The following is an 11345-nucleotide window of genomic DNA, read 5'->3' on the forward strand; positions in this document are numbered from 1 at the left end:
TGACTAAAATAATTCAATTAAAAATAAAAAAGAATTATAAAATCATTTTTATTTATCCATTTTTTTGTTTTTATCTTATAGGTTATTTTTTATTAGAAACAACAAATGATTTTTATTTTTCTAAATATATCATGCAAATAAATCTTATTTATATCAAATGTAAACTAAAAAAATAAAAACTATTTATAATAATTTCTTTAAACATTATAAAAATAAAAAAAGTTAAAAAAATAAACTAATATTTAAAAAAATAAACTAAAAAAACTGAAAACATTAGAGAAAGGGGTATTAGAAAACTAAATGGAGGCTATAATTTAGATCATGAGTTTGGTGGGTTAAACTACAAAATCAAGGTTGATCTAATAAATAATCATCTCAATATTTTTTTTTTAAATGTCATCTTCACTTTTTAAAACAGTCAAACCATGTTTTTTTAATTATTGTTCAGGTTGTCTTTGAATCCGCCAAATCGATTGGGTCACTCTAGGACAACTCTTATTAAGTTAATTTTAAAACTAAGCTAGGTAAAGAGTTGGATCGAAATGTTTCAAGATGAATCCACTGGGTTAGGCCTATATTTTATTTCCTTTTCCTTTTTTTTTTTTAAAATCATCATTTAATTTTTTTCTTTCAGCTAATCTTTTTAGCCTTTTTTTTCTAATTTTATTTTTTAACATTTGGTTGATTTTGAATTTATCTTTATTTTTATTTTGGTTTACTTTTTTATGAAGTATCATAGTTTCAAACAAATATCATAATATTTTGTTGGTGTTTAATTTTATGAATACTTATTTTTTTATCACATCATTAAATAGAAAATAGTTAAGAAAAACAAAGATCTTAAACTAAGTGGAGTTTATGATTTGAATCATAGATTTGATAGGTTAAGTTATAGCATCTAAGTTGGTCTAATATGTCATTGTCTAAATATTAAAAAGAAAGATGTCACCTTGGATTTTTTTTAAAGCCCAACTTTTTTTTTTACTTGTTTTTCCGGTTGTTTTTAAATCCGCCAAGTCAACTGTGTCATGTCGAGACAATTTCAACTTGGGTTGATTTTCAACCCATGCCAGTCAGGGTATCGAGTCGATAGGTTTCAAAGCTAACCCTTTGGGTGGAGCCTTTTTTTTGTTTCCCTTTTCTTTTCCCTTTTTAAATTCTATCTTCTAATTATTTTCTTTCAATTGAATACTTTTTGTAATTTTATCTTCAAATATTTGGTTGATTTTGAATTCAATTTTATAATTTAATTTAATTTATTTTTTATGAGGTATCATTATCTTAAACAAACTTCCTGACATTTTTTTAGTGTTTAATTGTGCAAGGGTTTATTTTTAATATCATATTATTAAATAAAAAATAGTTAAAAAAATATATTAAACTGAGTGGAGTCTATGATTCAGGTCATAGGCTTGACATGTTAAACTACAAAGTTTAAGTTTATCTATCATTGTTTCAATATTAAAAAGAAAGATGTCATCTTGAATTTTGTTTAAAGTCAAACATGTTTTTTTACCGGTTTTTATGTTGTCTTTGAACCTACCATGTCAAATGGGTCATGTTGAAGCAACTTTAATGTGGGTAATTTAAACTCAAGATAGACAAAGAGTCAAGTCAAAAGGTTTCAAGATTAACCCATTAAGTTAGGTCCTTTTTTTTGTTTAAATTCATCTTCCAATTTTTTTTCTTTTAATTAAATCCTTTTTAGCTTTTTTTTTTTTCAGATTTATCTTTCAACAGTTGTCTCATTTTGAATTAGTCTTTATAATTGTTTTTGGTTTAATTTATACGAGGTATTGTAGTTTCAATCAAAATTCATGATATTTTGTTAGTGTTTAATTTCACAAGTGTCTATTTTTATTATCATATTTTTAAATAAAAAATAATTTAAAAAAAACAAAGATACTAAATTAAGAGGAGTTTATAATCTAGATCACGAGTTTAACGAGTTAAACTGAGAAGTTTAGGTTGATCTAATATGTTATCATTTTAATATTAAATGAAAAGATATTATCTTGAAACTTTTTTTTAAAGTCAAACATGATTTTTACCAGCTCTCTATGTTATTTTTTAACTCGTCAAGTTGACTGAGTCACATTAAAGCAACTCTCATATGGGTTAATTTTAAATCTAAGATAGACAAAAAGTCTAGCCGAGAGGTTTTAAGATTAATATGGCAGGTTGAGCCTTTTTTTTTAATTTTATCTTTTAATTTATAATTGATTTTGAATTGGTCTTTATAATTTACTTTAGTTTAGTTTCTATAAGGTGGTTTCAAACAAATATTCTAATATTTTGTTGATGTTCAATTTTACAAGCGTCAATTTTTATTATCATATTATTAAGTAAACCAATAGTTAAAAAAAAGATGGAGTTTATCACGGGTTTGGCGGGTTAAGCTTTGAAATCTAGATCGATCTAATATTTCATTATCTCATTATTAAAATACAGATGTCATTTTAAATTTTTTTTAAAGCCAAACATGTTTTTTACTAGTTTTCATGTTGTTTTTGACCCTGTCAAATCAAGTAAGTTATGTTAAAGCAACTCCCACGCGGGTTAATTTTAAACCTAACATAGATAAGGAGTTGAATTAAGAGGTTTCAAAGTTAACCTGATGGTTAGGCCCTTTTTTATTTCCTTTGTTAAAATAAAAAATTTCATCTTTTATTTTTTTCAATTAAATCCTTTTTGCCTTTTTTTTTCCTTTTCCATTTTCATCTTATAACAATTTATATATTCTTGTTTTTATAATTTGTTTTGGTGTACTTTCCATATGGTATCACAGTTTAAAAAAACATCCTGATATTTTATTTGTGTTTAATTTTATGAGCACTTAATTTTTTATCATATTATTAAGTAAAAAATAGTTCAAAAACAAAGTTGTTTAAACTAAGTGGAGTCTACAATCTAGATCATGAGTTTAGTGGGCTAAGATGCAAAATTTAGGTCGATCTAATATATTGTGTCGTCTTAATATTAAAAAGAAAGATGTCATCTTGAAATTTTTTATAAAGTCAAACCATGCTTTTTACTGATTATCCGTATTGTTTTTAAACCTACCAAGTCAATTAAGTCGCGTCTAGACAACTTTTATAAGATACATCTTAAACCCAAGTTAGGCATGTAATCGAATTGAGATGTTTCAAGGTTGATCCATTGTGTTGGGCTTTTTTTTTCTTTTTTTTTTAAAAGTCAATCTTCCAATTTCTTTTTTTCTTTTTTCTTTTAGTTGAATCCTTTTTGCCTTTTGTTTTCAATTTCATCTTTCAATTTTTGATTGATTTTGAATTTATCTTCATAATTTGTGTTTGTTTACTCTATAAGAGATCTCGTCATCTCAAACAAACATCATTACTTTTAGTTGATGTTTAATTATACGAACGTCTATTTTTATTATGATGTCATTAAGTAAAAAAATAAAAAAACTTATGAAACCAAGTGGAGTTTGTGAAGTAGATTGTAGGTTTGACATATTAAGCCACGATGGTTGATTTTATATATCACCCTTTCAATATTAAAAAAAAAGATGTTATTTTTAAGTTTTTTAATGTCAAATCATGTTTTTACCAGTCATCTAGTGTATTTTTAACCTATCAAATTGATGGGGTCATATCGAGACAACTTCCATTTAAATTAATTTTAAGTTTAGGCTAGACAAAGAGTTAAATTAAAAGGTTTTAAGGTTGAATTGCTAAGTCGAGGCTTTTTTCTTTTCTTTTAAATTCCATTTTCCTATTTCTTTCTTTTGATCAAATTTTTTTACTTTATTTTTTTAATTTTATTGTTTAGCATTTGGTTGATTTTAATTAGTTTTTATTATTTATTTCAATTTGCTTTCTACGAGGTTATTATAGTCTCAAACAAATATTCTGGTATTTTATTGGAACTTAATTTTTCTAGTTTCTATTTTTTGTTATCATATAATTAAGTAAAAAATTATTTAAAAAAATTTTATTAAATTTCATGGAGTTTATAATCTGAGTCATGAGTTTAGAGGATTAACCGTGAAACTTGGATTAATCTAATATGTTATTTTTATAATTTTAAAAAATATATCATCTTGAATTTTTTAAGTTAAACTACGCTTTTTACCAATCATCCTGTTTCTTTTGGGTTTACTAAGTTGACGGTTTCATGTTACGACAACTCTCATGCAAATTAATTTTAAACATGGTCTATGTAAAAAGTTAGAGTTAACCGTTAATTCAAGTTTAATAACAATGTTAAATAATTTTTTATGCTTAAAGCTTTTTTTTTTTTTTTTATGTTCGAAATAATTTAAATCTGATTAGCAGAATAATGCATGCCAATAATTTAGTACGAGCTAAATTAATATGTAATATAATTAATCTAGATAAATATAAGAGTAATCTTATTTCTTTGAAAAATTATATGGTGCTCATATAATAATTAATGGCTTTCTATTAGTTTTTTTTTATGGTCATCATGAAGGAAAAAAACAAACATAAAAAAGAGATATAAAATGGCTTTTTATTATATATATTTTTTTTTATGTTCATCGTGATGGAGAAAAACAAACATAAGAAAGAGATATAAAATGAAACTCATGACCTACAAAAAATGATGAGAATATTTATATCTATATTTTTTTTTCTATTTATATCTATTTTTTCCTTTAAAAGTAAATATATGAAGTAACCATAAAATATTACCATTTACATTTTGAATACCATAAGATTCCATGAATTATAAAGCATAACCAAAACCGACTAAAACCAAAAGAGGCACGAAAAATTCGAAAAAGATAACTAAATAAATCCTTGAAAAATGACAAGATGTGAGGTTTCTGAATGATGAGTTTTTATTTATTTTTGTGATTTAATCATGTTTTTTTTTAAATACATTTTTTGAAATTAATTCCTTAAGAAAAATTGAATTTTTTATATTTTATTTTTTTGATATTTTTAAATTACTTTAATGTGTTAATATGGAAAATTAAAAGATACATTATTTTAATATATTTTTAAATAAAAATCATTATGAAACACCCATTATCCCTATTATCTTCTGCACCTTTTTTTTAGCTTGTTTTAAAATATATACTTTTCAAATAATTTTTTGTATTAAAATGTATATTAATAATTTTTTTTAAAATTATTTTTTATACTAGTATATGAAAATAATTTATATATATAAAATAATTTAAAAATATTAAAAAATATTAATTTAAAATAAATAAAAATATAAAAAACTTTAAAATTTTACAAAAATACTTTTAAAATCCAGAATCAAAGTGGTAGGGACTATTTAGCCAAACACGTAAGACCAACAACATGGCTCTACGACAACAGGTGCAAAAGCAACTGCATGATCAATATTTTCTTGTCACTCTTTAATCATACCAGTATCAACCCATCTAGACCTAGACCGAGACCCGTCTTAGTTCTCCTTTTTTCTTCCTTCGATGGATCTTAACCAGACCCGTTTGATAGGTGATTATATTCTTGGCCCGAGAATCGGGCGGGGGTCTTTTGCTGTTGTTTGGAGGGCTAAACACCGGTCTTCGTGTTTAGAAGTTGCGGTTAAAGAAATTGACAAAAAATTACTTGGTCCAAAAGTTAGTGATAATTTGCTTAGAGAAATTTCTATTCTCAGTACTATAAATCACCCCAACATTATTCGCCTTTTTGAGTCTATTGAGGTAAACTCTACTCTCCTTCCCCTTGTGCGCGCGCGCGCGCTTGTTATTTTTTATTAAGGTCCTGCTGTAATTTGATTTTTCTGTAATGATATTGTTTAGACTGAAGATAAGATATTTCTTGTATTGGAATACTGTGATGGAGGTGCTCTTGCTGGGTATATTCAACGCCATGGGAAAGTAACCGAGGCTGTAGCAAGGCACTTTATGAGGCGATTGGGTATTCCACACAATCAATTATTAATCTTCCTTTTATAGATATATTGGTGGTTCTGTTTTCATGAAATATGAACTTTGCAGATAGTTTTTGAATGGTTAAACTTAGAAAGATGCTGTTTTGGGTGCTTAACTATAATGGGTTTCATGCTTTTAGTGTTTCTGCAATTGGGTTCCTGCAAATATTTCTTTTGCTGTCTGTTTAATTACGGTAATATTATAATAGTGAGCAATTGAGTGTCTGTTTAAATTTAAAAAGCGTTGCTATTTGTTTTAAGGATGATTAATTCAGATTAAACGGGAAAAGAGGACATTTAACGCAAGGTTATAATAAATCGATATTCTTAATTGGTAAGTCGTGAGGTTTTTCTCAAAATAGATTGTTGGTACTATATCCATCCCTTCCTTTCACCGCGGTTCATGAGGGAAATAAACAAACATTTTGTTTGTCTTTTCTTTTTGCAGCTGCAGGGTTGCAAGCTCTTCAAGAAAAACATCTTATTCATAGAGACTTAAAACCACAGGTACATTGACTATTTTCAAAGTTCTATTCTGGCAACATTTAGTGAGATTATGTTATTGTTGTAGTTGTTGTGTCTGGCTATATCATCACATTTGGATCCTTTTTGTCAGGGCCTTTGCATCTGCACATATTGTTTTTTGTCTGCTCATACAGTATTCTTATGTTCTGTTCTATTTTGCTTTCAATGGTTATTAACCGCTAGTTTAGCTTCTCTCACTCTACTGTCATTCTGAACTTGGAAGTTGTCATACTTGCAGAACCTACTTTTGTTGTCAAATGACTTAACTCCACAATTGAAGATAGGTGATTTTGGCTTTGCAAGGTAAGCATGCTTTGATGGTACTGATGTTTTTTTTCCCCGGAAAGTGATATTCATTTCAGATTTTTCTAAGAATAGAAATGTCTGTTGTTTTTAGCACACTCCACCAATTTGAAATGTTCTCTTCCCGTTTATTTGGCTTGCCTACAAAGTTTATCACAGTTTATCCAGGCCCATATATTTCATAAGTGGCATCCCAATTTCATGTTTATCTTTCAGAGAGACAATTTGATAAATAGGGCTTGCCTTTATATGCTCTTGAATAATTTGAATAATGCGATCCAATGCTATATATGAAACTTCTTAAATCACTGCAAAAACCATATACTATTGAATGATCAGATTTATGATCGGCTCTTGGTTTAAGGGGTCGTCATGGAAGTAACATTGCTGGTTTCTGTTATTATACATCTGTGAAAACACAATTTTTGAGTAGCTTTGTAAATAAATTTGTTAACTCTATGTAATAATTACCATGTAGAAAAGTCTAGTTCACTGAGAAAATTGTGCAAGCAAGTAGCAGCTTCGTTAAGCAGCTAAACTTGACAAATATTTCTTATTGATCTGAATGCCAAAAACCTAAAATACTAAGCTGCTTTGTAATGCTCATGAGATTCTTTCTAACACTCGGCTATCTCCCTGAATTTCTAAATATGCCAGGTCTTTGACATCATCAGACTTGGCTGATACACTATGTGGCTCACCATTATACATGGCTCCAGAGATTATTCAGAATAAAAAGTATGATGCGAAGGTGATGTAACATTGAATTTACATAAAATTGATAGTAAGGAAATTAATTTTTTAGAAGTATAATCTTTAACATAATTTATCATTTATGCAGGCTGACTTATGGAGTGTTGGGGCAGTTTTGTTCCAGCTGGTAACTGGGAAGCCTCCATTTGATGGTAACAGCCAATATCAGGTTTTAAAAAGAATTATGCTCAAACTAAATATACGAGAAACCTAAAGATTTTCCATACATTATACAGCTCAAGGCTAATTCTCACTGCTAATTGCTGTAAACAGCTTTTCCAGAATATTTTGACATCTACAGAGCTGAGGTTTCCGGAAGGTGCGTTGGAGGAGCTCCATCCAGATTGTGTGGATCTTTGCAGAAGCCTTTTATGCCGAAACCCTGGTACTGATTACTATGGTGAAATTTTTGTTCTATTATATGTGCGCATGCTTGGTATGTCATTGCATGTGGGTGGGGTGGACTACTGGAGGAAGGGGGTGTTCGCCCCACATTAAACGGAGTTTTGTATATATTTTTTTTTTGCTGCAAATTATTAGTTTTTTTTTTTTGTGATTTTGGATCGTTTTGATGTGTTTGTGTCATCAGTGAATTTTAAAAAATAAAAAAAATATTATTTTAATGCATTTCCAATAAAAAAACTCTTTGAAAAGCAACATCTACCATTGTTCCAATCACCCCCTTTAAGTATATAAGCCAAGCTAGAAAGTATAAGGGTCATATCTGAGTCACTTGGTGCTGTAACCTATGAAATTTTCATGTAGATGTTCTGACTTTTATTTGCAGTTGAGCGATTAACATTCAAGGAGTTCTTCAATCACAAGTTCCTTAAGGAGCCAAGGTAATGTTCTGAAGTCAGGACCTTCATTTTTTTATGCTTTCTTATTGGTGCATTTCATGTCTGTTGAGACTTTCTGCTTTGACGTGTTAGCAGTTAGGCATATCAAAGCTACTTGCATATATTTACCACCACAAAATTCTGTAGGCTATTACTGGATGCTAAATCCCCTCCATTTCCACAAATGAAATCATTAGTTGAGCAGTTTGATGCGTCTGCTTCTAATACAAGGTCTCAAATGGAGCTTTGCTTGCACTCAGCTAATAGAAATGCAATATTAGCTAGCACATCTGAGCATGACAACATAACAGTGCTGGCAAAGGTTCATGACAGTACATCCAGAAATGACAGTGTTCATGGGATTGTGCCAAGTATTGTGCATGATAGGATGAGGAGATCTGCTTATGGCAGCCAATCTTCATTGTATCAGCTTCGAGGTCTGCTTTTATTCTATTCTATTCCGTTTGCTTTCTTATATGTTACAATTCAGCTCGTAGTTTTTTCTTTTTTGGGCAAGTACTGATTTCCTCTTTTCTATTCAGTTGCTGATTTAATGGAGTCCCTGGAGAAGGATTATGTTATTGTCAATCGTCATTTTTCTTCAACGGAAAATTTCTCTTATTACCTTGAAACATCTCTGCAAGATAGCTCCACCAGCAAATCTTCTGTACAGCTACCACAGAAAAATAACCAGGATATGGTTGTTGCTATACAAACAGAGGAGTTTACTGGTAGTTCTGTTGGTAGTGCAAACGATCCTCAGGTCTATGGATCAGAGCCATTAACTGCCTCATGTGTGCCAAATATATTAAGGGAAGTGCAAGGACTACCCATACCACATCCCTCAATTAAGCTTCACTTCCTAGATCAGTATGCACAGGCAATTGGAGAACTAGCCCAAGAAAAGGTTAGTATGTTAAGTTTTCTAAGACAAGATGGGTTATAAATCCAGATGCCCATTGTGGCATATGGTACAACTGCAAAGTATATAAACAGAGGTTCTTTTTTCCTTTTAGGTTTCTTCATGAGCAACTTGTCCAGTGGAAACTGACTCACAGTATCACCAACCTTAGTCTTATGTCTTACGAGAACCATTTTTAATATTAATTTTGAATTCTTGAGCTATAGGATAATATTATATGCAGTGTTGAAAAAATTTCATGTGCTATAATTAGGTATCTGAAGAGTAGAAAGGATACATATATATAGTACTGCTAAACATATTTGCACATGCCCAGTTGCTTTTAAACTGATCTTTCACTTTTGATTTCTTGTAGAAATGGTTCCTTTCTGTTTCTGTTTCTGATGTAAAGTTGTAATTGCTATTGCTTGCAGTATGATTCAGGAATGTTTCTGGAATCATTTTCAGTTGAGCCTGTTGTTTTGGCTATATGGAAGAAAGTTCTTGAAATTTGTGACCACTGGGTAGCCTCTAATGAAGGGAGCGAATTACCTGAAAGCAGTTCAGCCAATGAATCTACATTTGTTCATGGAGGCATAGATTTGATCCCGCCAGCAAGTGGTAAAATGGATTTTATTGAGCCTTCTTCTGCCTGCAAGTGGGCAGAAAAAAGTTTCATTCTCGCGTTTGATCGTACAGAGAAGTTATCACATAATCTCAGAGACATGGATGGTATGACTTTGTATCAATCTGCTGTAAATACTTGCCTTTATTTTTTCCCGTGTTACTGCTTTTGCAATATTCTCATCTGTCAAATATGTTGCAGCTGCTGCTGAGATGCCTGACGCCATGGAATTGATATTTCAAGAAGCACTCGCTGTTGGGAAAAGTGGTGCTGTAAGTGACGAACGTCTTTGCTGTAAGCATCAATTGTCCTGTTTCTTATACAAATACGTTAATGCCAGGCAGTTCTTGTAATCTTTTCAGGTAGATGAATATATGGAGAACAAGGGTGGTGCTGATGTCTCATATTCCAAAGCAATGCTTCTGCTTCATTTTATAGCAGAAGAAGCAACATCTCTCCCACTGAAACCTCCGTTTTCATTAACTTCTGCTTGTAGGAAGCGAATCCAAAGCTACATTCTCAACTTGCAGTCTCATAGGTCTCACTTCTCAATGTTGCAGCCTATTCCTGAACAATCCCCTGATTCTCTTACCAAGTAGAAGACAACTGTTGTACAGCTATATTTAGAAACCCTTTTACGCTGCAGATTACCAACACATAACCTGAAAATTAATGTCAGATGTGGCGTGCAATTTTAAGCCTGCATGTTTCTTGAAATGGATGCACAGTAATATGCTGACATGACCAAGGAAGCCCTTCGATGCATATATGATGTGCAGAATAACATACAGCAGACCCGTCATGCTGGAAGAAGGATGATCCATGTTTGAGGAATGTGTAAATAAGACTGCTTATTCATTAATGGATCTGTGTAAATAAGACTGCTTACCATGTCTGGAAAGAATTGTAAATATGACAGCTTTCTTAGCATAAGTTCTAAGTTGATGATTGCACGGAAATTCTCATTGCTACCTCAAATCAGTTGTATCCAAAATCAAAATCAAATATGATCAGGTGAATAGTAAGATTCCTACTTGTAAAAAACAAGGATGAAAAATAGAGCACGCTAGTTTATGAAGGCAAAATTCTGAACCCACTCTGTGTGTTATTCTTTTGTATGACCAGCCATCATTGTCTTGTTAGATGCAAAGTCTCGTATGGCTGCGCACATGCCCATAACTTAACTACGTGGAAGCTTGTCAAACCTTCGTCCTATGTGAGAATCTTTGATATGGACTGTTGAGAAAAAGGCACGAGCCTCAGAAAATTGCTTAAAAGAAACACTAAAATGTCATTCTGTATCCATACTCTTTGAGACATAATCCAAATTCGTGATAAAAACAATAACAATAAAAACCTTGTATCAGAAGATATCTCAACGCAAGTTCAATTTTCTTTCACACATCAGTGGCAACGGGCAATTGACCAACAAGGAGATACTTTGTGGTCACAGCCACAATGTGATTGGTAAGAAAGAGAGCAGTAAAACCTAGATGTTAGGAAA

At 30.5% G+C, this 11345-nt stretch overlaps 1 protein-coding gene across 2 annotated transcripts; it reads left to right on the plus strand.

Moving 5' to 3' along the window:
* Positions 1 to 5291: 5291 nt before the first annotated feature.
* On the plus strand, positions 5292 to 10868 carry LOC105126239 (serine/threonine-protein kinase ATG1-like). Of its 2 annotated transcripts, none has more exons than XM_011027048.1 (13): positions 5292 to 5665; positions 5765 to 5882; positions 6344 to 6402; positions 6659 to 6723; positions 7381 to 7474; positions 7565 to 7645; positions 7750 to 7861; positions 8264 to 8318; positions 8463 to 8752; positions 8858 to 9222; positions 9651 to 9948; positions 10043 to 10113; positions 10204 to 10868. In XM_011027048.1, exons 1-13 carry the CDS (start codon positions 5429 to 5431, stop codon positions 10438 to 10440), a joined length of 2082 nt encoding a protein of 693 aa, XP_011025350.1. In that variant the 5' UTR covers positions 5292 to 5428; the 3' UTR covers positions 10441 to 10868. The 2 variants fall into 2 exon arrangements, with proteins under 2 accessions (XP_011025350.1, XP_011025351.1); XM_011027049.1 differs by having other exon boundaries at positions 5577 to 5665; positions 5808 to 5882.
* The last annotated feature ends 477 nt before the right edge of the window (positions 10869 to 11345 follow it).

This window comes from Populus euphratica, unplaced genomic scaffold (assembly GCF_000495115.2).
Source record: "Populus euphratica unplaced genomic scaffold, PopEup_1.0 scaffold75.1, whole genome shotgun sequence".
In the NCBI taxonomy this organism is placed as follows: Eukaryota; Viridiplantae; Streptophyta; class Magnoliopsida; order Malpighiales; family Salicaceae; genus Populus; species Populus euphratica.

Bases quoted from the DNA above. Each gene is read 5' to 3' on its own strand.
- LOC105126239 (XM_011027048.1), top strand. From the start codon at position 5,429: ATGGATCTTAACCAGACCCGTTTGATAGGTGATTATATTCTTGGCCCG. The intron at 5,883-6,343 runs GTATTCCACACA...TTCTTTTTGCAG, and splicing joins GCACTTTATGAGGCGATTGG to CTGCAGGGTTGCAAGCTCTT. The intron at 6,403-6,658 runs GTACATTGACTA...TCATACTTGCAG, and splicing joins ATAGAGACTTAAAACCACAG to AACCTACTTTTGTTGTCAAA.